Raw genomic sequence first — 25,436 nt, forward strand, 5'->3', positions numbered from 1 at the left:
TGAGCCTAAAAAGCTAAACAAGAGTGGGAGGCCCTCAGTTCAGTCCTTAGTAGCGGTACAAGTGGGAGACCCTGCATTGAAGCCTCATCAACAGTATAAAAATCAAGAGGTACTTCTTCTTGAGGACTATTTCTGAACATAAGCAAGAGCATCCAAAGGGATGATTTACCTAACATCTTTCCAAAGTTGAAGAAAAATATCCCTTGTGGAAAATGAAGTAATGAACAGGAACTGCAACATACAGTTCCTTCTTGACTGCTTCTGAACTACTGGAGATGGCCCCACAGTTTTTTCTAAGCTTTTTTTCATTACTTTTTTGCCTGGTTCTATCATAATCTTTTGGATCTAGGACAAAAAAAATACTTTGAGGGGAGGAGCAGCTGAGGGAATCTGAGATATAACATGTGGTCTCCATTCTGTGGCCAACCTGAACTGGTCACTGGGTTTTATCAACCTCAGCTGCATGGTTACTTTGCCAGGAGAGAGCCATAGTTAGATGCTAGATTCCAAGACAGCAAAGAAACAGCTTAAAGAGTCACTGCAGTGACATTTCAAAGATGACTCCTGATGAGAATGAATTAGAAGCAGAAGGGATCAGAAATGTCTTGCCAGGTCCTATCTCTCAGATGGATGTGATAAATCCAAGCAGGTCAAAGCCATGTTGCTACGTTGCTAGGGAGTGAAGAAACTCTGGTCAGCAAATCAGGGTTGGATTTTTACAGCACATGGTTAAGTTGTTTACCACTAATTGATTGAACTCCCCATTATCTCAATCAGAATCACATTATTTTGTGGAGTGATTAGTAGTTCACTAAGTGCTTTCAATTATACCTACATATTTTATTTGATCTCCAAAACCCTGCAGGAAGAGCTAAGGTCTGACATTGGCCATGTTCTGTTTTGGTGGCTTTGAGCACATCATTAGCTATTTAGAGCTTCAGCATTCTGGATTAAATGCAAAGTGTTTAGTCTTCACTCAGTGTTCATGAGAACTAATTAGAAAGTATCATTTCCAGATTGCTTTTTCTTAACATTTTTTTTGTCATCTTTCCCCTCCTAGCCCCCCTCTCCTCCAAGTTGCAAAGCTCATTTCCAACATAGTGACCAGTGAGTACAATTGCAGGATTGGTTCACCTTTTGTTCCAATATTTCTGTGATTCCCCTTCCCTTCCCCAAATCAGATAAACATATACATGACAAAGGGTACAGAAGTCAAAAACAGTGACTAAAGGGGATAAACCAAAGGAGGGGAGGGGCGGGGAACAAAAGGGAAAATAACTGAGTGCAAACAGTACAATTTTTAAAAAAAACACAAACTCTTGTTTTCATTTCTTGGAAAGTGTAATAAAATTTTGGAGGACTTCTGATGGGGATAAATGTTGGTTATAGGCTTTTAGTGCCACCTGGTTACAGAATCTACACTGTGACTGGCTGCTTTGGACTACTTATGTCATGTTTCCATGCTTCAGTCTCTTTCCTGCACAGGGAGGAAATGTCTGAGGGTTACTGGAAAGGAGAACTTGCAAACAGGCAACATATGTCCAGCAAAGTACTAGGTAAAGAAGGTGCATGGTGTTCCTCCCTTTCCCACTCTATCCCTCCTCCCTTCATGAACTTGCTCTTTAAAGAGCTTCTGTGTTTGGGGCTGGTGGTGGCAGGCAAGGAAACCAGTCAATATGCACTTAACCCAAAGCCAGCACTATTGTTCTGGTGGAGGGAACACAGCCAGTTCTGTCTGGGTGGCAAGCCCATATCATGATTAGCAATGCTGCTTCTGGGGTTCTTACATGAAACAATTGATGAACAGACACTTCTTAGCAATTTCCTAGTTGGTGCCCAATATAATGGAGCGCTTATGGTTACAGGTAGGTGCTGTGAAATTCAATTTACACTAATATGCCCAGAAGCAGAGAAGCATGGAGTGATGAATGAATGGTGTTTACTTTATTTTTCTATGTCTCCATCAGGAATGGCTAAAGTGGGTCAGGGAGCAGAGCTTATAAAAACTTCCTTCCACATCGCAGTTGATCCTAGAAGTAACATATTCCAAACTTCAGAATACTTTCATGATTTTTTTCTAGCAAACATGAATAGATTTAATATGGAGAAAAGAGAGAGGGGGGAGGGAGAGAGAGAGAGAATGAGATGTAACAAATGACAAAAGTGTTCTGGAGAAAGAAATAACAGTGTGCCTTAGGTTATATCATTAAGGAGCTTGCCCATATTTTCAAGCTCTTATTTGGGATTCTGAATATCTATTGTCTAGCCTTTCTCTCATTGATAAAGAAGGCATCAAAGGCTTTGCTGGCAGGCAAACAGATCCTGCTGCCGATGTCAGGCTGGCTCTTGTGTCTCACTTACAGATGCCAATGAGTTCTGAAACACCAATACATTGAAATGCGGTTAGCATCTGCCAATGGGCACAGGAATGGTAGTCAAGCCAGTTTATAAACCCAAACAACTCACTCCCATGCCCAAAGTACTCATTTCTCTTTCTATTGGTCTCTAGAAATACATATTTTAGCAACACTAATAATGTTTAACATGTGGTATGTCCATTTTTATCTGATTCCTAAAATATCTACTTTGAGGAGATAAGAAAGATATTAATATAATAAATTTAAGAGATAGTCAAATGAGTTTTGTAAATTTATACAGCTAGTTAAAGACTAGGCTTAAAACCTAGTCTTCTGACATAAAGCTTGGAGCTCTTTCAATCAAAAACGAACTCAGATCCCATGATATTGGAATGCACCTTGTATCTACAAGTACTTATAGGGAAGAAAATAAGGTTACAAAGGAAAGGAGAGAGGCAGGGAAAAGTCTTTTGAGTGAAAATAAAACAAATACCTCAGTTAGTGGATATATTGATGGAGTAAATTGATGATTTCCGATCATTATGTAGACACAGCTTTGGTGCCAGAAGCACCAGTCACAGGGGTCCTCAGATCAAGTGCACCTGAGGTCCTCAACGCTCTAGTTCAAGCACCCAGAAGGAAGAACGAGAACAAGATGCTTCAGATATCCTGAGGATAGAATAAAGAGAAGGGGGAAGGATGTATGCAAATATATGCAAATCCAAAGGAAGACACCAATGAAACTCCATCCACTCCCGTGGTAGAGAGTGACACTATTCAATAGCAATGCGGAAGGCCCTTCTTGCTAAAGCTCTTTTAGGGTTGCAGATATTCTCATGGAGGTATGAATGCAACCGTACCTGCATGTGGCGAATGCATTCCACAGCCCCAAGGAATACTGGATTGGGTCTGCAAAGTCCTGGGACTGAACACACGGTTAAACAGAGTTAACCTCACTCATAACCTCAACCCTCATTGCTTGCTTCTCTTAAGCAGCTTAACCAGATTCCAACTCATCTTTAATGTCTCGATTTGTCAGTAGGAATAACAATATAGTAAGGTCAAGTTCATATAAGTCTATCCAACATTGAATTCAAGCTTTCTGTAAGGTGAATAAGGCATGACCCATTTTCAACATGGGTATACATCCACAAACATGTAAGAATTTCTGAATCTTCTTATTTATTTATTGATTCTTATTTATTCATTTCCCCTATAAGAATTTGCACAACTTGCTAGTTTAATTTGTGTTCTACCACTCAAGCCATACCGTCACCTTATTTATTTATTTATTTGTCTATCTACTTATTTATTATTTCTGTGCCAGTACTGGAACTTGAAGTCAGGGCCTGGATACTGTCTCTTAGCTAATTTTTCTCTATCAGTTGAACCACAGCTCCACTTTCAGCATTTTAGTAGTTAACTGAAGATAAGTCTTATGGACTTTCCTGTCAGGCCTGGCTTCTAACTTTTATCATGAGATCTCAGCCTCCTGAGTAGCTAGCATTATAGAGAGGAGACCACATCTTATTTATTTTTATGTGCACATTCATGATACCAATCATGTCTGTTATTTCTTCACTCATATAATCCCTTTCTTAAAAAATAAAACAACATAAAACACTACAATTTTCAGTCCTAGTCCTTGAAAACATCCCTTTGCCCCTTAGAGTATCAATAGCTCTATCTGTAAAATGTGGGAAATAATTAGGGTGAAGATTGCATTCCCACCTACCTGGAGAGAAGTCCTGTGTCTGGGGAAACCCTCAATACCAAATAAATCTGGACAGTTGGTTACTTTAGTAATAATAAATAAATAATAAATAAAGGTTACATGTATATGTGTTATGTTCTATAGCAAGTACTTAATAAATAGTAATTATCATTATTATTTTATACCCTGAAAGCCCTTGAGAACTGTTTTAACACCTTGAAGAAATGCAGTCTTTTCTGTTTATTCACATTTCTATCCACACTTGCAAAAACATAGACATTCATTAAAAAATATTTGTGCAACACAACATTGTCCAGAAATGATTGTATGCACCCAATTGTTCAATGAACTGGACTATTTAGTGGAGCTTGTCTTTTAAATAGAAATGACCAGGCTTGAAGATATAGCTCAATGATACAGCATGCTTAGTAAGCTGTAGGCACGGAGCTCCACCTTCAGAACTACAAAATAATAAGAAAAGAAGTAGGAGGATGAGCAAGAAGAAGAGGAGGAGGAGGAAGGAGAAGGAGAAGAATGAAAACCACCACCAAGCAAAAGAAGATAGATACCCAACAACAGTTACTTTAACTTAGAAAAGATGGTCAAGGCAGACTAAACCATGTGAAAAGCAAGGGAAATCTGTAAGATGCTGTGGATGAAGGAAGAACTTAATGTATTTTAGAGGAAAAAGCATCTGGTAGAGTGAGAAAAAATGTAAGGTAACCAGGGTGAGTATTGGAGGGATTCAGTTCATGGAAGGCCTTCAAGGCCAAAGGAGGAATTTGCTGGTGACTGACTCATATCATAGAAGAAGAAGAAAAAAAAACAAAAACATTTTTCCCTAGCCTAAATCCATCCCTAGACATTCCTATCTAGAGTACCCATTCTGCATCAAGCTGGAAAATAACAGGGCTTCTCTGTGCATAAAGTTTGGAAACTGGATTTGTCTTTTCATTTTTTCTGGACAAAGTTTCCTGGGCTTTATAGGTGATATAGCCTTAGTATGAAGACTGTTGTGAGTAGAGTTGGGCATCTCAGATCTTCACCACCAAGCAGAAGAGAAATTACACACACCACCATGGAAGCCACTGGGGAGATATATCTGCATGAATCCTGCAGAGTCACCAGTCCAGGCAGCTTATATGCATTTGCAGCTTCACAGGACAAAGCAATGCTTAATAAAGCATCTTAATTTAGATTTAATAAGTTATCTACTGTGTGTTAAAAAACAGCAGATTTCTATTTATTAATGCCATAATTATGAAAACTCAACACCTGGGCAGTGGAAGCTAAACCAAGAGGAGAAAACTTATTAGGAATACCGTTTTAATAATTCTTATTTAATTATTTACACATTTGAATTAATAACCAGCCATAGCCAGATTAAACCTTAACATCATGTATTAAATGTGGAATTTTATCCACAGAATAGCTCATTTGGCTTTTGTTTCCACCTTACCCCCAACTATATCATAAGTACTTCTTGGTTTATTCTGTTTTTATAACTAGCATGTTTTCTAGACTTAGACCTCAGATGCCAGAAGACACGAAATCACAGGTGTGGTAAAGAAAAAAAAAGAATGATGACCTTAGAAGATTTATTCTGTGGCTTCAGCCCTCACCAAAGTCAGCAGTTTTCTTAGCTTGGATCCTGCCCCAAATCTTTGATCACAGAACTCTTAGCTACTACCAGGGTATTTCCACACAAATGTCCCTGGTCAGCTTCCCATGATGTTTAAACTAGACTTCATCAAACTAATGTTCTCCATGAAAGTAGCTCTCTCTCCCTCATCCAGGGGTCTGTCTGACCATGTGGTGCTCTTGTTTGACTCAATGCCTTTTCTCCCCATTCCAGATCATTCTTAAGAACCCACACAGTTTCCTTGGCATTGCTCTCACATCTATCCCTCTCTTTCCACCTTTACCCAGCCAACAGTTAAAATCCAGGCTTTGAACATTGCTCACAAAGATAGATTTCTTTGACTTCCATTTCTCCCTGTTTCACTCTCTCTGACACATGGTTAACAGATTCCTCGTCTTAAAATAAATTTCAGAAAAAAAAATATGGCATTTCCTTTAAAAACTTTCAAATACTTGCCATAACCTGTAGGAGAGAGTGAAAAATCTGAAACTTCATTCTTCAGTCTGTTCCACAGTCTGGTTGTACTTTACTTCATCGATCTTATATTCCATTTTCATTGATTCTCATAAAATTGATTGACTGTCTATTCTGTGATGACACTGCACATGCGCATTTTCCAACCACATACAATATTAAAACTCATCTATTGAGTAGTACACATTGCCAGGAACTGCTCTCAGTGCATTTCTAAAACTTTCTTCTTAAATCCTTACATAAACATCTTGAACTCTACAATTCTTTAAGATGCATTAACTACATTTTGCATATGAGGAAGAGAGGCATAGAGGATGAAGTCAGGAGGTTAAAGATACCTAATCCTGGACCTAGTAAGGACCAGGACAGCAAGCTCTCCTTGCCATTGTCACTGAGAATATGTAGAATTTGTCTCCTTGCACCTGGTGGGTTTTATCCTCCCCATCTGTGCCCATGGGAGGTGGTCTACATGAAAGTGCTTCTCTTTTTTTATACATGGCTTTCCCTCATTTGCTGATATCCAAAATAGGTGCTTGTATGAGGTAAGGCATCACTGTCATACCCACTTACTGTGGTCTTCCCTCCTACTAGCTCATGGAGCTTCAAATTCTGATCAGTCATTTCAAATTCTATCACACACAATTTTCTGAGACATTTCTGATTTAATATTCAATTCTCTAGAATACTGTTATGAATGGTTTGCCCAAACAGTAAGTTCATGGAAGGCTGTATAAACTAGTGTATTTCTACATGTCACTCCTATACCTAGCACACAATTGTGTACATAGTACAAATTTACAAAATGTTTGTTGAGAGACATTTTACCTGGGCTCTAGATTAGGCTTCTTTCATTAATGATTGTACTTAGCTATAAAATGTCATTAATGGTACTTTCCTTGTATTATTTTGTTATAATGTCTTTCCTTCTCCCATCTGCAAATTTGATTATATTTTATTTTCACCTAAGGCCTAATACAGTCACCATTTATCCAAGAAAACTCCCATGACATCTATTTCCAGGCAGGCTTAGGTGTCTAACCTTTGTGTTCCTCTAATATCGAATTCATCCAACTATGTCACAGTGTATTAAAGGTTAGACTTCTGTATCTGCTTCTATATCTCTGGGCAGAGAAATCTTTAGGGGCAAGGATTGTGTATTTACTTAGTTTTCTGTTAGTGCTGGTACATGAAAAATGAACTATGAATAAAAGTTTGATGTAGTTATCCTATCTCAGCCTTCTTCCCTGTCCTTCCAAGATGTCAGTTTAGTTTTAAAAAGTATGAAAATATTTCTAGGAATTTGATAGAACTCCTAGGAAGTAGTACTTCCAATCCTGTAACATTTTATGCCTGATTTTGATTTAGCTCTGAGGCTTGGGATTGTCTTTCTAGCCATGCCACCTCAGATCATTACCACGAACACCTTCTCTTTCAAGTTTACCTAGGGACAGATTGCCTTCTTCAATTTCTGTTCTTAAGCAGCTTCACAAAGATGGCACTTGCCACCAACATCTACTTTGTGAGTTGGGTGCTTTCCAATTGCTGGTGGGATGGGGGAGACCATTCTAGATGATTTTTCAAAGCATGAGGTGTGATCATCTCACTTAATATACTGACTGCTGACAGCGTTGGCCCAGACCTCCTTCCATCTTGCTTGGGGACTGTCCATTGTCCTCCAGTGTATGATTAGCAGATTAGCTATCATGTAAGAAGCCAGGAAAATGAACTCGCAGGAAGCCCTTCCAAAGCGAGAGTAATTCATTACCCGGACTGATTTCCACTTAAAATGTACTTTAAGCACACTTCCAACCACAAACCCTAAATCACCCTGTGCTCACAAAGTCCATCATTTTTTATTTTATTGCATGGTGTTGGCGTGACATAATCCCTTACAGAGCATCTCAGAGTGCTTTGCAGATCGATAAATTACTTACCTGTGCAGCAGAAGCAGTGTCTACAAGGCCAACCCAGGCCCTGCAGGCAAGCTTCCCTCCAAGGAAGCAAGTAAGGCTGTGTGGGATCTGCTGAGGAGCAGGAGAAGGGACCACACATATGTCTGGGTTGCGGGAAGAGTTCATGAGAAGGAAATGCTCCAGTTAAGGCTCTATGAATAAAATACATCAAAGGCTCTATTTCTGCAAGATCAGTTTAAACGATTAGAGAATTAAGAGAATTTAGAATGCGTATCTGTCAGGAAGTCAGCAAATCAAACACTTAGTCATTAACTCATCAATTACTTTTCTGTCCTGGAAGGCCTAATCTAGCTTTTAAAATGATGCAACCATAAATTGCAGTGTTGTATTTAAAAATTCCAAAGTATAGAACCGGGTGTCTTTCTTGAACCCTTGGTATATACACTGCCAGTTATTTCTAACTCATTTTGGTTTGAATGTTCAGGTGTGTGTGTGTGTGTGTGTGTGTGTGTGTGTGTGTGCGTGCGCGCGCGCACGCGTGAGTGCATACCCCTTTATCTGAAGCTCAGTGTAGGCTTCAGTCTAAAAATGATTAATTGGTGCTTGCTCTATGCACCCTATTTAGGACAGCTGAAAGTTAAATGATGAGGAAGGCTCTTAGCATAGTTAGATAATTTATAGCACAGAAAGAAAGGCTAGAGAAATGTAACATATGCATACTTCAAACACATAGAAGAGAAACTACAATGCTATGGAATCCCCAGGGAGGAGAGGTATCAACTTTGTGAGGGATGGGGAAAGCCATATGGAAGGAGTGGTAATTCAAGGAGGCCTTGGGCAACTGTAATAGGTATAGGCAGAGAAAATCTGAGCACTCACATTAGCAATGACGACCTGGATAAGGAGGCAAAGTATAGCACATGCCTGTGAACTTGAGTGCTCCCATTTGGGTGTGGTGTGTAGCATAAAAAGAAAATGTTACCAAAGGAGGGACAGGGAAGAAGGCTGAAGCAGGATAAATACATCATACTTTTATTCATGGCTGGTATGATACAACACAAGGGAGTCAGTAATGGAGCAGAGCTTTTCTCCTCCAAGACAGATATTGAGATTTGAGATTTGCAGAGCAGTCTGATTATTAAGGACTCGATCACTCTGGTCATGGAACAAAGAATAAAGTCCTAGCATAGTCTCCTGAGTTTCTCTGCAAAGCAGATTGTATTTTGTACTAGAAAACACATGGGCCCTGGAATTGCATAGAGTGGTGGCCCAGGAATAGTTATTCAAGTGACAAATGTAGCATGAAGAAACGTAAGAGTGCTGGATGGGGAGGTCATTTAATTTTCCAAGAACTTTGTCAAATCCAGTGTTGGTAGGGCTGAAATACTACATGCTAATGATCATCCCATAAGGTTGTTGGGAAGATGGAGCAGGTTGGGAAGGTAGTTCCCTTGGACAATCATTGTAATTCAATCCTGTAAACATTTGTAGAAGGTAATTTGAGGAAGCATGCTCAGGCCACCAGAAAGCTTGTGGTCTAGCAGATGAGAGGAGCAAGCCAATAGCCATAGCCTGTGGGGTAAGTGTCTACACTTGGAGTTTATGGGCTCCACTAATGACATTCTCACTTTATCCACATGATATAAACCATTTGACAGATTAAACAAATGAGCAGCCACATGCAAAACCCAATATCCCATTGGCTAGTAGTAAAGGTGGTACTGCAGAGTGAACTCAGATGTGGGACAACAATAATCTTTTATGCTGGATCCTAGTGAGAGACAGGTGTACACATACAGTCGCTCGTGTGAGATTCTGTTTCTGTTTAACAAGCAGAGGATAAAGCACCGCAGGCATGTCGGCTTGCAAGAGACAAGCTAAAGACCATAAATGTCCTGCCTCCAACTCCATCTATCATGAGAAGCATTTCCTTTGGACAAATAACTCAGAGTTCAACAAAATAAATATCGCTTGTGGCTCACACCTGTAATCCTAGCTACTCAGGAGGCTGAGATTTGAGGATCATGGTTTGAAGTCAGTACAGACAGCAAAGTCTGAGACTCTTATCTCCAATAAATCACAGAAACACCTGGAAGTTGAACTATAGTGCAAGTAGTAGAGAGCTGGAATTGAGAAAAAAGAGCCTAGCAACTTCCCCCAGGCTGAGAGCTCAAGCCTCAGGACCTACAAAAATAAGAATATAAACAAGCTGGCACATGTATTGTGGGGTGGAGGGGAATAAGTTGAGATAAAAGACAGAGGGTGACAGACAAATGGAGGGAGGAAGTGTGGGTGAATGCAGTCATAATATTCACTGTATAAATGTAAAAATGGAACTAGGTAAAGTGACAGGATGGGTAGAGTTGAGAAAGGTAGGGGGGGATGATAAAAGGAGTGATTTTGATCAAGATGTTTTATACTCATATTCACATGTTGAATTGAAACATCTTTGTACAACATTTTAAGGACTTTTTCCCCCTCCCACCTCCACAATGCATTTTCCTTTTTGTAAAAGAGAGAAATGCAGACTGAGAGATACACAATACTGAGAGAGAGGGAGCAGAGATGGAGGAGATGGGGGAAGAGAGAGAGACAGGAGGGAGGGAGGGAGAGAGAGAGAGAGAGAGAGAGAGAGAGAATGCAATAATGGCTGACAGTTTATTTTCAATTCCCTGTCATGGATCAGGTATATGTTATGTGTTCCAGAAGCACAGGCAAAGAAGTAGGACTAAATTTGAGTTGTTAAAGAGGTCAAGGGTGAAGGGGTAGTAAAATTCACCACAAAGAAAGTGACATTTGTCTTGGGCCTGAAAGAAAAACAGGGAGATTTCAGGAAGGATGTAAGCATCAAGGCTGTAATGATCTCCATGGATGATGCTGGGAAAGTGTGTGAGCAGAGTTAGATTGCTGGAGCTGGCACTAAGAACCTGGGCTGATGCTTGATTCTGAGTAGCAGTGTGCCCTGCTCAAGAACTGCATTATATAAAGCCATCTCTGTACACAGTAAGAATGACTCGTGGACATATGTTGGTGGATGGGTGAGAGCAGAGACAGGAAGAAGGTATAGTTAGAAGAACAATGCATGCAGAACTACAGTAGAATGTAGTCCCACTTAGACATTTGACTTAGGACTTAAGCCCAGTCAAGAGGAAACTAAATTCTACGTCATTTTTCATATTTAAGGTCCTTTCTCTAATGTCTCACTATTTACAGTGGTAGTCCATGCACTTCAGACTTTAGTCAATTCTATCAGGTACTTTTCTAAGACCACAAAGAAATGAGTCAGCAGTATTCATATTTTTCTTCTACCTATTTTTTTTATCTCCACAGTATCTCCCAAAATTGTAGAGATCTCTTCAGATATCTCCATTAACGAAGGGAACAATATCAGCCTCACCTGCATAGCCACAGGTAGACCAGAGCCGACAGTTACCTGGAGACACATTTCTCCCAAAGGTAAGAAAAGAAGTTTGCTGCATCGGGTCAAGAGAGGCAAAGGGAGGCTTGTTGGCCAGAAGGATGACACCTGACACCTCACTCCCAGGGCTTCTACGTTTCTGGTGGTCTGATAATGTTATACCCATGAGTCTACAGATAATTTTGGTGTCCTCTGTAAGACCACAACAGCTTCAAAGGTTTCAGAAATCGTATCTGAGTATCTCTCCTGTGGAAATTAATTCTAGTTGTCTCTGGTGAAATGGTGGTTAAAATGTTCTGAGTGAACTTCCCTTGTCATACTTGATGGTAGAAAGAGGTGCTTTGGTGGACTGTACAGCTGGTTGTTTTTGAGGATATCAAACATAAACACACAATGACGGATAAGAGCTGTAAATGGCCATGCTCCTAAAAGGAAATTTCCTAGTCTGTGCCTCTTCAGCATTGCCAGAAACCTGGTCATTAGTTGTTTTTGTGGTCTATCTGTTGCTTCTCTCTGAGTGATCCTCAAAAACAAATATAACTTAATGGGTGGCTAAATTGCAAAATTTATTTTGTCTTAATGTTCAGATGTTATGCAGACCAGACTGAGCATTTTGTGCATTCATGGAATGAGTATTAAAACCTTCAGAATTTAAGACAAGATGTCATTTATCATTAAGCTAACTCTCATTTGGGATCAAAGTACAATAATGTTATTTCATTTGTTCTTAAATACCTATTGAATATTGCAAGAGTTCAGGCTGTTTTAGGCACTGTGGGATTTAGCAATATTCCGAAACTGACAAATTTATGTTCTTAGGAATTCACATTGTCATGAGACAGATGACCAAAAAATAAAAGAATAAGTCCAGAATGTAATAGGGGCTGATAAAGTTGAGACACTGGAACAGTGTAAATGGACAAAAGAACAAGAGGTTTGGTCAAGGAATGCCTCTGGATATGGAAAGGAAAGGGATGCAGAGAAGTCCTTAGCTCTGTTTCTTACTACTGTGTAGTTATATATGTATTTATGCATTGACATGCTTAGATGAAGGAAGGTGTATATATGGCTGGGCAAGGTAACTTTAAGGGTTCCAAAAGCTGTTGCAAGTTGGGTAGCCACAAGTGACTCATAGAAGGCAATTTCTGTAAATGTGATGTCATCTAGTGGTACAGATCCATTTCTCTGCCGGGGAAAGAACTAACGAGTTAGAGACATAGTGAAATGTAGTAAAGCGGCAAGTCAAGCACAGGCCATTTTTTTGAGCCACAAATCCCTTAGGTCTTCCAAGAGGGCAGTTGTTACAGTTCAGGGAGCTCCTCCCCATCTCCTCCCCTGGTTGACCTGTCCCTCTCCGGAGTTGTGCTGATTGCTTGGTAGCTTGTGTCCTTGCTGCCAAACTCTTTTGATTGTCTCCCCAGTGTTGGGCATAATTATGGAAGTAAATTTGATTGTTCATGCCCAATTGGTATGAGGTAGTATCTCACAACTAACAGGATTTTGATCAGGAACCCAGAACAATATGGGAAAAATAAGCCCCATTTTGAGCAGGGGCCTGAGGCACTATGGCAACAAGAAGCACCATGATGAGCCACATACTGTCTGCCATGTGTTATGTCCACCATGCTCTAGCCCTTAGGACCATTCTTACAGGCCTGCATCTGCAGAGATGAGGCAGTGCCTTTCTATCCACGGTCAAGCCTGTGCATTTAGGCTGTTCCCAGAAGGGCTGCGAGCTTGTGCTTAGCAGGTGTCTGTTTTACCATAAGGGGCTGAAACTAAGGACTGTTCATCTCAGCTTGTGGTTCATTGGTGGCATAACATTTGCATTCCTGAAGGTGGCACTCATGGCCATTACACTTGAACATTTAGAAAACCTCTGTCACACCACAATGGTCTCCACACCATGAGGTTCTTCTCTTCAAAAGTGACAGTACTGAAGGATCAATGTGTTCACCAAGTCAAATCTTAGGTTGTGTTTGTCTCAATTCCAAGGGGCTTTCCTATGCCATTGTTCTAGTGCCTCTGCCAATCCCTCCATTTGAAATGACCTTGTGAGTGGACTGAGAGGAGGCCTCAGCTCTGCATGAGGTCATTAATGATGGAGGATGGACTTGGGACGTTAGAATGGACAGATTTTTTTTAAAGCAATGATGCACACAGTGCATCATGGCTTAGTGTTGATGAGTTCCCAGTGCTACTGTGTGCGAGGGTGGCCTGTGCCTTTTGAATCTTTTGAATCTACAAAACATGTATCATTTAAGTACACTTCCTTCTCCTCATGCCAAGAGGCTATCTCCAGTTTGATGTCTTTTCTCAGTCTCACCTCTGACCAGTCAGTTCTTTGTCTTCATCTTGATATCCTTCCCATTTCTCCTCCAGGCATTGAGATTTCTTTTGTTTTATACCTATCATTTTCTGTATCTTTGTTAGTTCTTTCCTTTTCTCTCACAAGCTCCTATTTTTTTCTGCCTTAGTTTCTTTTCTTTTTTCATATTGTCCCTCCTTTTCTCTTTGTCTCTCTGTCTCTGTCTCTTTCCCTTATAGTAACACATAGTTACTCCCCCTCTACTGCCAAACCTCTTCTCTGCATCTTTCTGGTACTCATGCTGCTGTGTCCTGGAGTCCTTTGTTCCCCCCTTTGTGGCCATCAAGCTGACTCACTTCCAAAGGAGATTTTTACCTGAGGCCTGGCCAGATGCTGCCATTTCACTGAGGTTTTAGCTGCTATGGAAACAGAAGATAGATCAAGAGGAAAGGAGAGAGCTGATGAGAATCTACCTGTGGATTTGAGTAATTTAGATGAACAGCTTTGTCCAGATCCTGCGCCCAGATTAGCCATCCTGGATTCAAACTGATGAGACATGCCAAGACTCAGCTAATCACCGTGGGACTCACTGGGGTGCTAGGCTCCTGGTGACTGATTGTTTTTAGATCAGAGATGCCATTGGGTGGCTGCCAAATCTAAACTGAAGCTAAGATCCTTAGCAGTCAAAGTTTTCATCTGTGCTGGCTAAATGCTTCCAAGAGAGCACTTATTTTAAATAAACTAGGACTGGCTTGGAGTACCAAAGGGAGAGAGCTACTGACATTCTATTGTCCTGGTCCATGGAGGCAGGTTATGTTTTAATCCAGATAATTCTCTCTCTCTCTCTCTCTCTCTCTCTGTCTCTGTCTCTCTCTTTTTCACACACACACACACACACACACACACACACACACACACACACACAGAGTCCCTAAATGAATGACTGATCAGGGCACTTTAGATGACCCTAATGATTTCATCACAATTTCTCACTTTAGATTGATCTGTTTGTTCTGTACTTTTCTGAAAAATCCTGGTTTCATCCATCATAAGTTACAGAATGCTGCATGCAATAAGCGTATAACCTCTTTAGAATGAGTATTTCCAACCTTGGCCACTTTCTTGTGTGTAAAAGGGGTTCTGAAATGTTAACCATTCTTTCAGGGGGACTCGTGCATTTTGATGGAGGAAATCCTGGGAATAAATGGCTAGTGGGAAAGCAGGTCAAGAGGGTTTACCAGGCCTTTGTACCAGATGGAAGAAATATGGCTTATTGACAGGCAGGATGGAGAAGAAGGGGGGATGTCTCAAGCTGTCTTTTGGCCCCAGCCATTGGTTGTTCAAAGAAGTTTTCTATATGTTATTCCTGGAATGATGTTATTTTTGTTCCTCCCATTAAATTGATCACTCTTAACATGTAAAAAGAAAGTGCACTAGCTATAAGATTCTTAACTCAGCTGGGCACCAGTGGCTCATGCCAGTGGCTCATCCTAGCTATCAGGAGACAGGTCTAAAGCTGACAAGTGGAAGCAGGCATGGACAGGAAAAAGTCATGAGACTCTTACCCCTATTTCAGCACCAAAAAACTGGAAGTGGAGCTGTGGCTCAAATGGTAGCATACTAGCCTTCAGCAAAACAGTTCAGGGGCAGTACCAAGGCCTTGAGTTCAAATCCCAGGACCTGCTTGTATATGTATGTGCTCACACACACATTCTTATCTCTCCTCTGTAACACCTGCCTGGGTATGCAGATGTTTTTCACACCTGTGTGGCCTTTGGTCTTTTCAGGAGGAAAAGCACTCATCTTCCTGTTCTTAAAAGTAAGAACATTTTTGTCTATGTGAGAGTGACTGGCAATAGCCCAGGTCTCTGTAGGTGTCAGCATATGGCTCCAGGCTCATGCACATGGTGAGGGCAGCCATATTTACCTCCTTCAGACAAGTCTCCTACTCTGTGCCGTATCTGCTATAGAATGGACTTTAGCACAGCCCTAGGTTTCTCATCTGCAATATGATATCTTTAATGCTGTCTTACATAAACAGAAATATGATCTCTTTTATCATGTTCTAAGTGATACAATGCTGACATCAGTCTTTACAGGAAAAAAAAATGTTCTCAAAGCCATTGGTTTCTAGTTTCTATTGGAATACAAGAACTTTAGGGACCAGGCTAATGGTCCTGTGAGCCTATCATAAAGATCAGGTGAAGCAGTGAGTCCAGCTACCAACTTGTGACTTTCTCTACACCTGTGGAATAAGGGATTATCAATGGATATAATAATGGAGCTCTCTTCACCTATCCCCACTCAAAAACATACTGACAGTAATATCCTTATCTACACTACCTAAGGAATACTTCATATAAAGTTAATAGGATTCAGGAAGTCTCCGTGAGCTATTCACTGAGATGCCATGAGTTTCCGCTCATTTGCTTCCTCTATTGTTCTTTGACATCAGGTTGGTGTCTCACTTGTCCGGGAGTCTTCATCTTGTAACACAGTACTGGCACCTAGAGAGCATGCAGAGAGTATTGTTGACTCAGTGAATCAGCACTGACATTTGCCAATGCCCCAATGGGACTTTTCTTCTCTCCCAGCATTAAGATATCATCCTGATCCTCATGGGCTTCTCCTTCAATTTCATGTTTGCGGTGGGGACCTGGTATGTCTCCTTCTGGAGAGATTCCAGCACATTTCCCCTGATCTTTGTGGGATCATCAAGCTGGAGCTGAAGCCCCTGGAAGGGAACTTCTTGCTATGGCAGGGTTAGACTTCTGCTTGGAGGGGAGATTTCCTCTCAGGTTTGCTTTTGCACGACTATAGAAGGCTCCTTCACAGATGGCTTTGAAGGTGTACCTTCTGTGAGTTCCTCCTGCTGGCTCCATTATTCTCCTGATGTGAGGGACTCAGACATGATCTTCCTGTGGACTTGCTCAGGGCACTTGATCTGCCTGTTGTCTTGCTGTCTTTTACTCCCTCACAGCTAAACCTCAGATGTTTCACAGCCTTGGTTCCCCAAGGTAATACTGTAGAGTGAAAAGTAGGAAAGGCAACTGTATTTGGCAATGTCCCACTCTTCCTGCACTAAGAAAAAGCAATACATTTGTGGATAAAAGAAAAATATTATTGGAAACTCATCCCTCCCTCTGTCCACCCTTTGGTGTATGAACAGAAGTGGGAGATGACTGAACATTTGTCTCAGGATCACATGAAACCCCAAGGGGCACAACTGAGTGGAACCAAATGACCATTGAATTCCAAATCAAGTGGTTCTAATGGAAGGGCTTCTCTTGAGAGAGTGTGGAGTGGGCACTTCTTCTATATTCCCACCCCTCCAACCAGCATGAGTAGCCAAGTCTCTGTCTTTCCTACAACCATTTCTCCTGCTGCGCTTAAAGAGGTCCAATGGGCATTTGGTTGTCCTGACCCTCATTTCTCAAAGTACTGAAAGTCAACACATTGATGAGGACAAAATGATCCTTGGATGAGGGCTCTTCTTGCCCTTCCCCCTCCCCACTCAGCCATACACCCACCTATTTTCCTCTTTGCCAGCACTGACAAGGCCTTATCCAGCTAAGCAGGACACTGAAGCACTAATTGGCACTGGAGGTATCACAGCTTGAGTTCAACCAGAGCTGGCAGGCACCATGACTCCAGTGACAGCTCTGTGAAAAAAATGTCAGGAGCAAAGCTCTGGCATGCCATCGGCTGAGTACAGCACCCTGGCACTAATGAGCAGCCTGTCAACACCAGCATCAGGGGCCCTGTGTGGCACAGAGATCATTAGGATGGCAGACAAGAAAAAAAAAGCAACTTCTCCAGCAGATAGGAGCTGGAGATGGGAGGGGAGAAGAACAAAATGGAACTAATGGTATCACCTTACCCTGACATGCCACCCACTCAGCAGAAGAGAGGGAGAGAAAAGTATGTGAAGAAGAGAGGAAGAATATCCATAGATTGATCTAGCTACACCCATTTCTGGACAAATCGCTCTTGCAGTCTATTTTTGGTTGGGTTTCTCTGTCATTAATCGATGTGCACTGTAAATCTTTTCTGCAGTGACCCATAAGAGAATTCAACAATTAAATTAACTTCTAGCTCTGGCTGTGCCATAAAAAAGTAGCCCCAATAACTTGAGAGAGTATGGAAAACTTGGGATTGAGGAGTGGAAGTTGCTGCTTGTCATTACTCAGGAGATTAGCTGCTGACTCTTCTGCTGGAGTATCAGAATTAGAGGACTAATCAAAAGCAATTAGCTTTCCCTGCCCCCCGCCCCACACTGTGTAACTCATCCCAGAAGAGGGCATGCCTACTCTATGTAGACTCCTGTTTCCTGAGGGTAAGTATGAACCTCTTGTCTTGTGCATTCTTCTGCCTTGGGCCCAGCACTGAATGGTTCTGAGTTTTATAGAGTGTGTGGCCCACCTGTGAGGCTTTGATGCTACACAATGACTCCATTACTGTGACAGAAGGTATGAGGCTCTCTGCAAGGCATATGCTTTGAAGATAGGTCCAGTTGGGTTTGAGACATCAGCTGCCACTCGCTGGCTTGGTCATGCTTGCCCTAGTGATCATCTTCTGTGAAGATGAGCTTCTTTGTTACTTGGACTGTTACATCTTGGTGGCACCTAGAGTTTTCATGGTTACATTGACATCTTGACATGCATCACATGCTCAGTGTCCTTACCTAGACACAGACTATTTGCTCTCCTTCCATCCTACTGCTTTGGATATATTTTGCTCTTGCTGCTCTTGCTTTAAACCATGTACCAGTTCAAAGGCCTTGGATAGCTTTCATCAAGCAGAGCTACCTCCTTTTTTATTTTTGGCCCTACAGCTTTTTTGAATACTTTTCCATCTATGATACTTTTTACAATTACCCACAGATGCCTGACCTTGGGGTACAGTTCTTATGTTTTGGTCAATCCCCAGTGCCTGGTATAGTGGCAGGTATCTGAAGGCCTTGTAAATGATTATTGAAGGAGGCAAACTTTGGAATTAGTGAATGAGGCAATTCCTTGTACAATAGGTACAGTCCTGTTAGTCATTGAAAAGTAATAAATTATGATAATTTAAGTAAAAGGTAAAATATAGGAGCCTCATCTCTTTGCATATTATTAATTTTGTTTGGTGGCACTGTCATTAGATCTCAGGTCCTCTTGTTTGTATGGCTTGAAATCTACCTTGGAGCCATGCCTCTAGCCCAGCTTTGAGATGGTTGTTTGGGAAATGGAGAATCAAGGACTTTTCTGACCACACAGATGGCAATCCTTCATATCTCAGCTTCTTGGGTTTCTAAGGATTGCAAGCATAAGCCAATGGCATCTAGCTTGCATTATTTTTGAGTGGTGATCATCTTATTCCCTGACCAAAGGAATATCTAAGAAAAGACCCTGCCCCTGCTACTGACTTAAATTAAAAGAAAAAAAGCCTCAGACTCTTACTCTAGGAAAATACAGATAATAATACACTTTCAACACAGGTATGATGAGGATTAATCAGGTTCCCCGGTGTAAAACATCTGGCTCCAACAGAACATGCATAGATGCCCATAATTTTAGCTTCCATACCTTTGGCTAGCCCCTTCTACTAGAATTCTGCTCATAAAACAAGAACAGAAGGGGAGGAGATTCCAATTCTTTTCTCTGTAAAGGTCAAATCTTTACAAATGCCTAAGTCAGTCCATTGCCAGATTGGACAGATGCCTCATCAGTACCCCCTCACCCCACCCCACTTTCTAATTAATGTAGACCTTTGATTAAAATTCCCAGGACACCCAAAGAAGCTACTCCAGGAGGAACAAGAAATTGCTACTACACAATACATTACAGTGGTCATTGTCAGTGGGAAAAGAAAATAATTGCATTGTAATGGAAAGTGGTGACCTCCTGTTCAGAGTAGTGTGGAACATACGGCTTGGGGCCTGGTGTGTACAGGGAAAGCTATTTGTTATGATAAAGACAAAACAGTGATATAACCTCTCATTTCAGGAGCTTGTTTAACAAATGGTTAAAGCACAGATACCAAGCAAGGTGGGAAAGAGGGAAAAAAAATATATAGAGAGACATTTATAGATCATTCTTTAACACTATGCTTCTCTTTAACTGTAAAATTACACTGAGATAGGCACAGTTAGGCTAAAATTTGCCAGTGTCAATAAGGACTTTTGTAAGTTTAATATTTATGATTTGGTTTAAAGCAATTTTAGAGCTGTGCAACTTCCTACTTCAAAGAAAAGAGAAATCATAGAATGACTAGTGCAGAAATTAATGAGTTCAATGCGCCTGAATTGAGAACATATGAAATCAAGCCCCAGTCTAGAAACCAAGGGCGGGAGTGCACACCACAGACACTGTTTGTGGTTTTAACCAATTATTTTTAAACCCTTGAAAAATGTTGTAGAATCAAATGTCTGTCGAATTCAGACATTGCTAACAGCATTACACCCCCCCCACACACACACGCTCTCTCTCCTGAGTCTTCAGCTGTTTATGCTGGTGCTTGGTGACCGTTACCATGCAGAACTGTTTTGATGAAACAAAAAAGGAAACAAAAGCAAGGAGATTGAATCTTCTTCCCCACAGATGCCAGTCACAACCTGGTTCAGTAAGATGCAAAATCTAGTTAAAATGGTGACATCTACAAAGCATCTCTGAACACCTAAAAAAAAAAAAAAAGCACAATGAGGGGATATGAAGAGCTCCAGCTAGAATGCTTACTCTCCATCCCAAGCAGAGTGACCATCTCGACATCACACTGCTGCTGATCAACCTAAGGCTTCATGAGTTCTGTGTCCAACACCCACCAAGGATGGACAGCCACAGACAGTTCATAATATTCTTTTCACTAGGATTTTCAATGTTTAGTTCTGACTTAGTGGTCCTCCCTAATAAATGGTCTTCCTTCCTTCCAGATATCCTTTTGGCTACCTGAAGTCAACTGGGCTCCAGATATATTAGATGGCAGATTCCAGAAATAAACAATTGTTAATTTGTAAATTGTCTGCCTGCTCCAATTAGCACTATGAAATCCCTTGCCATCTTGCTTTGTCTTGCAAGGGACATGGCCCACCATATCCATATGCAGGCTAAATATCCCTTAATCACTTAGTAGCCATCTGGGTTACAGGATCAACTACCATAGTATTAGCAGTACTTGTATTGAACTAAGGAAGTCTACAATAGCTTAAGGCCATGTAACAATGTCTACATCATTTACTCATTCACTTTCCTTGTCTCCCATGACCTGGGCATTAGATTACCTTTCATCATCACTAAAAAGGTAAGTGCTATACAATAAAATCTGAGAGAGAGAAAGAGAAAGAGAGAGATAGAGATCTGTATATAAAATGTACACTGGTTTCAGGTATCCACGGAGGTCTTGGAAGGTAGCCTCATGGTTATAAGGACTACTGTACCTCTGTACCTAGTTTTATATCCTGAATCTTGTTTTCACCTCTATTGATGCATTTCCATCGGTATTTCTGTCATTCAACAAAACAGAAGTTAGGAGTTGATAGATCCTTTAAAATGCACTAGGCATTCTTCTAAACATTTGCACGTGACAATGTCTGCTTTACACAACAGCAGTGTGAGACAGGGTTTATTCCTAGCCTATTCTACCAAAGAGATAACTTACTATGTTTCCTCATCTAAATAAGGCTGAGGGAAATGAGGCAAACTGGGTCAAGATTACACAACACCAAGTTGCAGAAGTTAAATCCAACTTCAATCAAGTCTATCTGCAGAATGCATACACAGAATGCATATTGTACTATGTAGCACAGTGGTTATCACAGACAGCTTGGCAGAAGAACATTAATAAGTGAATACATAAAAGTCGAGTTCAGAAGGCTGGGTTTAATATACCCACTAGGTAGCCATGGTCCATGTTCAAGTTCAAGAACGAGAGCTATAGGACATCTGCTACGTGCTGTCCTTCATTTCATAGCTATGTCACCTAATTTCTGCAGATGCCCTAATCAGTAGGCATCAGTTTTATTTCAGAGCTAAAGATATGACTGTTTGAGGAGACAGTTTGCTCACAGACTTGAAACTGCTAAAACTCAATTCAAATCCAAGTCTTATGTATTGATTTTCAGCTTGATTTCTGGTTCCTTGCTTCCTCTAGATTCTTAGGGCATGTCTCTTCACTGGTTTCAGATTTCCTATCAGTCTGGAGCCTAGGGGGCTTTTCCACAGCACTTCCATAAAGCCATCTACACCTTCCCCACACAGTGGGTCTAGGTGGGCTTTCTGCTAAGCCTTAGCAATCTATCCTTCTCTGTGATCTCAGGCTCCTTAGATCTTGACATGAACAGCGCTGAGCAAAGGACATGGTCCCAACATGGAGCTTTGACCTCTCCTCTGCTTATTCCTCCAGCTAAGTCAGCTCGTGGTCAGCTAGTGTGTGTCTTGGGCTCTCTCCGTCTCTGCCCCCTCCACCTAGATGGTCCTGGCTCAACAACTGACAGCTATTCTCTCATTTGATTATTTTTCTCCCTCATGTTAAATGCTCAACAATGGTATTTCTTCTGCATTGACTGTTATTATTAGGTTGTTTTACAGTTTAAGAGCTTAAAGATATGAAAAAAAACATGCTAGGTTCTAGGACATGTTTTTAATTATCTTAACTCCATTCAGTTTCCTATGTGTTCTTGTGGTATTTGGCATCCTTCATCTTCCTAGCAGAGTGAAATGATTTTCCTACCAAAACCAGGACAGTCATGAGTGGCTGAGTGGAATATCAATTCAGCTCCTCTGTGAGCAAGACTGCAACCTCCTGTCTTCCTATATTGTGTGGGTTTCCCAAATACCACTGCCCATTTGCCATAGACTGGGATCATGGAGATGTAGTCCCTTGCTTCCCTAGGGAAGTTAGTATGGCTCCTTACTTAACCCTAGCAATCTTGTCTGCTCACTCACCCCTCTCTTCTAAGAAACAATTTCTTCTTCCATCTTGTAATGTAGAGTTAACAAGAATGACTTTGTACTTTATGGTTTCTCCATAGTAGTATTCAGGACTCCTCCTGTTTAATGACTTACAGCCCAAGAGGTGTGTATTCTTCCCAGAATTCCTTGTGTCACTACATTGTACTTCTTGCAATGGTTTGTTAGAGTCATTATGAATAAAGACATTTGGCCAGTCATCTGTGTAACTGAGAAAGATAAATGGCTTTCATCCTCAATAATTTATTTCTTATATTGCACACCATTTTCCCAGAAAAAGATTGAAACAGAGAAGGCAGTATGGGTTTTGCCTTATGGAAACACACTGATGAAATACTCTGGATTAATTGTCCTTAAGAATTTCTTACTAGGAATCTGCTGTGTGCTAACCAACTTTTCTAAGTGCTAGGGACATCTCAGTGGACAAAGCCAACCAAAAGCCTGGTCTTATTGAGCTTTTATGCTAGTGGGATTGACAGAAAATAAGTAAACTTGAATAAGTAAACTTTGTAATATATTACATGCTATTTGCACAGAAAAGACTGAGCAGCCTGGGGTGAGGGGAATGACACATGCCTGCAATTCCAGGTGCATAGAAGACGGTAGTCTGAGGCTGGCCCCGGAAAAAACATAAGATCTTATGTGAAGAATTACTGAAAAAGCCAAAAGTGCTGGAATGTGACTCAAGTGTTTGTCTAGCAAGCTGGAGGCCATGAGTTCATTCCTTAGAGCTAACAAAAAGGAAAAAGAAAGTAAGAAGAAAGAAAGAAGGAAGGAAATAAGGCAGGAAAAAAGGAAAGAAGGAAGGAAGGGAAAAAGAAAGAAAGAAAACAGAAAAGAAAAAGATTATTAGGTATGATTTCTTTGGAGAGAGGCTGTAAAATGAGAAGGAACAAATTATTATTATTATAACTATTATTATTATTATTTGGTGCCTGTTCTGGGGCTTGAATTCAGGGCCTTGATGCTGCTGTCTTAGAATTTGTTTCCTTAGAATTTTATACCTCAATAACAAAGACTAAATATCAAAATTGTGTGTAGTGATTCTGAATATGTGACAGAAAGGATATGCATATGATTTACCAGGTTCAAATGTATTACTTTTCTTTTCCCAGGAACTATTTGTGAGTGTGGGGGTGGCGGGTGGAAGGTGTGCATGCGTGCTCCTGTGCCAGTACTGGGGCTTGAATCAGGACCTAAGTACTATCCCTGAGCTTTTGCACTCAAGATTAATGTTGTATTATATGAGCAACAGTTCCATGCCTGGCTTTTTTTAGTAGCTAATTATAGATAAGAATCTCATGGACTTTCTTGCATGGGCTGGTTTTGAACTACGATCCTCAAATTTCAGCCACCTGAATAGTTAAGATTTCAGGCGTGAAACACTGGCACCAGCTTGGAACAAATTATTTAAAAAGGTACCTCTATTGAAGTGGAGGGAAGAGATCCCTAGGTAGCTTCCGTCATAGTAGTTCTGACTGTACTAACATCTAATACCAAAGGTTCTGAATGAAGTCATCCCTGCATGTTTAACAGTTATCAAGAAAGCCATGTGGCCATAGAAGATTGGTTTAGCACCACCCATATTTTGCTAGACTGTAAGCCTCATGAGGGCCTAGAGAATGCTTATTCTTGCTTCATGCCATGTGCACCAGTATTTAATTTGTTACCTCTAAAATTACAGATATCATATATATATATATATATATATATATATAATGAGTAAGTGGATTAAGGAAATATGGGATTACAGATCAAATTTTCGAGCAAGAAGGCTGAACATACACAAGTGTGATCCTGAATCATAATCTCTTAATTGGGATATTAGGTTCCAGTGAATGACAGATTCTGGCCAATGACATGGCTAGCACCAACTGAGATAGAGGAGAAGGGCCATGGAGAAATGGAGGCCACATCCCTGACACTGTAGGTGATATAACCAAGGAATGGTATGTCAAAGCCCTTAGTGAATCCTGAGGAAGCAGGCTTATAAGTCGATGGCAGCAAGAGAGATGAAAGGTGAAGATAAAGGGATGAGCTTTGCAAATGGTTGGTAAAAACTATGAAAGGAGAAAGGTCTCCAAGGGGTCTTGGGAGACAGCAGGACTATACTCTAATTTCTGAATGCCCAATAAATACCCAAGAAGTTTCTTGAGAAGGTGACAGAGGAGATGCAGCCCTCAGGAAATAGTTGGGCTTCAATTGAGCAGGCAGGTTGGGAGGCCCAGGGAACAGAAGATGGGACAGGTAAAGGCTGATTTAGGAAGATACATCCTGGTACTTTGTGGGAGCAAAGATGTTGCAAGGTCTTGGTGATACTTGGATGGGGGAGGTCATACTAGCAGTAAGAATTGAAGCATGTTGCATTTGGTCCACAACGAAGACATCCAACCTGGATTCAGTTTCAGCCAGAGTTTAAGGTCATGCCAGAAGTCTGACCTTCCTTAGTCTGAAAATAGGGTGGTGACACTACATCGTTTTGGTAATATTCCATCCTCCTGGGGTTCAGAAGCTACCTGACCTTCAGAGAAGCACCTTCACTTTCACAAGAAAGTCAGAATAGAGAGCAGAGACCGGAGATGTACAGGGGGAAACTGCCAATCCCTGATGGAGTTAGGTTTGGTGCAGCATGAAAGCAAAGATTAGGGCTCAGCTAAGAAGGTGG

The 25,436-nt window shown here is 41.0% G+C and overlaps 1 protein-coding gene across 4 annotated transcripts in view; it reads left to right on the forward strand.

The window, feature by feature from the left end:
• The window catches only part of Ntm (neurotrimin), a 1,030,143-nt gene that overhangs the window by 894,403 nt on the left and 110,304 nt on the right, over positions 1-25,436 (forward strand). For all 4 annotated transcript variants that reach the window (XM_013009574.1, XM_013009576.1, XM_013009575.1 and 1 more), the window contains one exon: positions 11,431-11,556. In XM_013009574.1, coding sequence (XP_012865028.1) covers positions 11,431-11,556 — 126 coding nt within the window. The remainder of the gene's footprint in view (positions 1-11,430; positions 11,557-25,436) is intronic.

Source organism: Dipodomys ordii, unplaced genomic scaffold (assembly GCF_000151885.1).
Source record: "Dipodomys ordii isolate 6190 unplaced genomic scaffold, Dord_2.0 Scaffold10, whole genome shotgun sequence".
NCBI lineage: Eukaryota > Metazoa > Chordata > Mammalia > Rodentia > Heteromyidae > Dipodomys > Dipodomys ordii.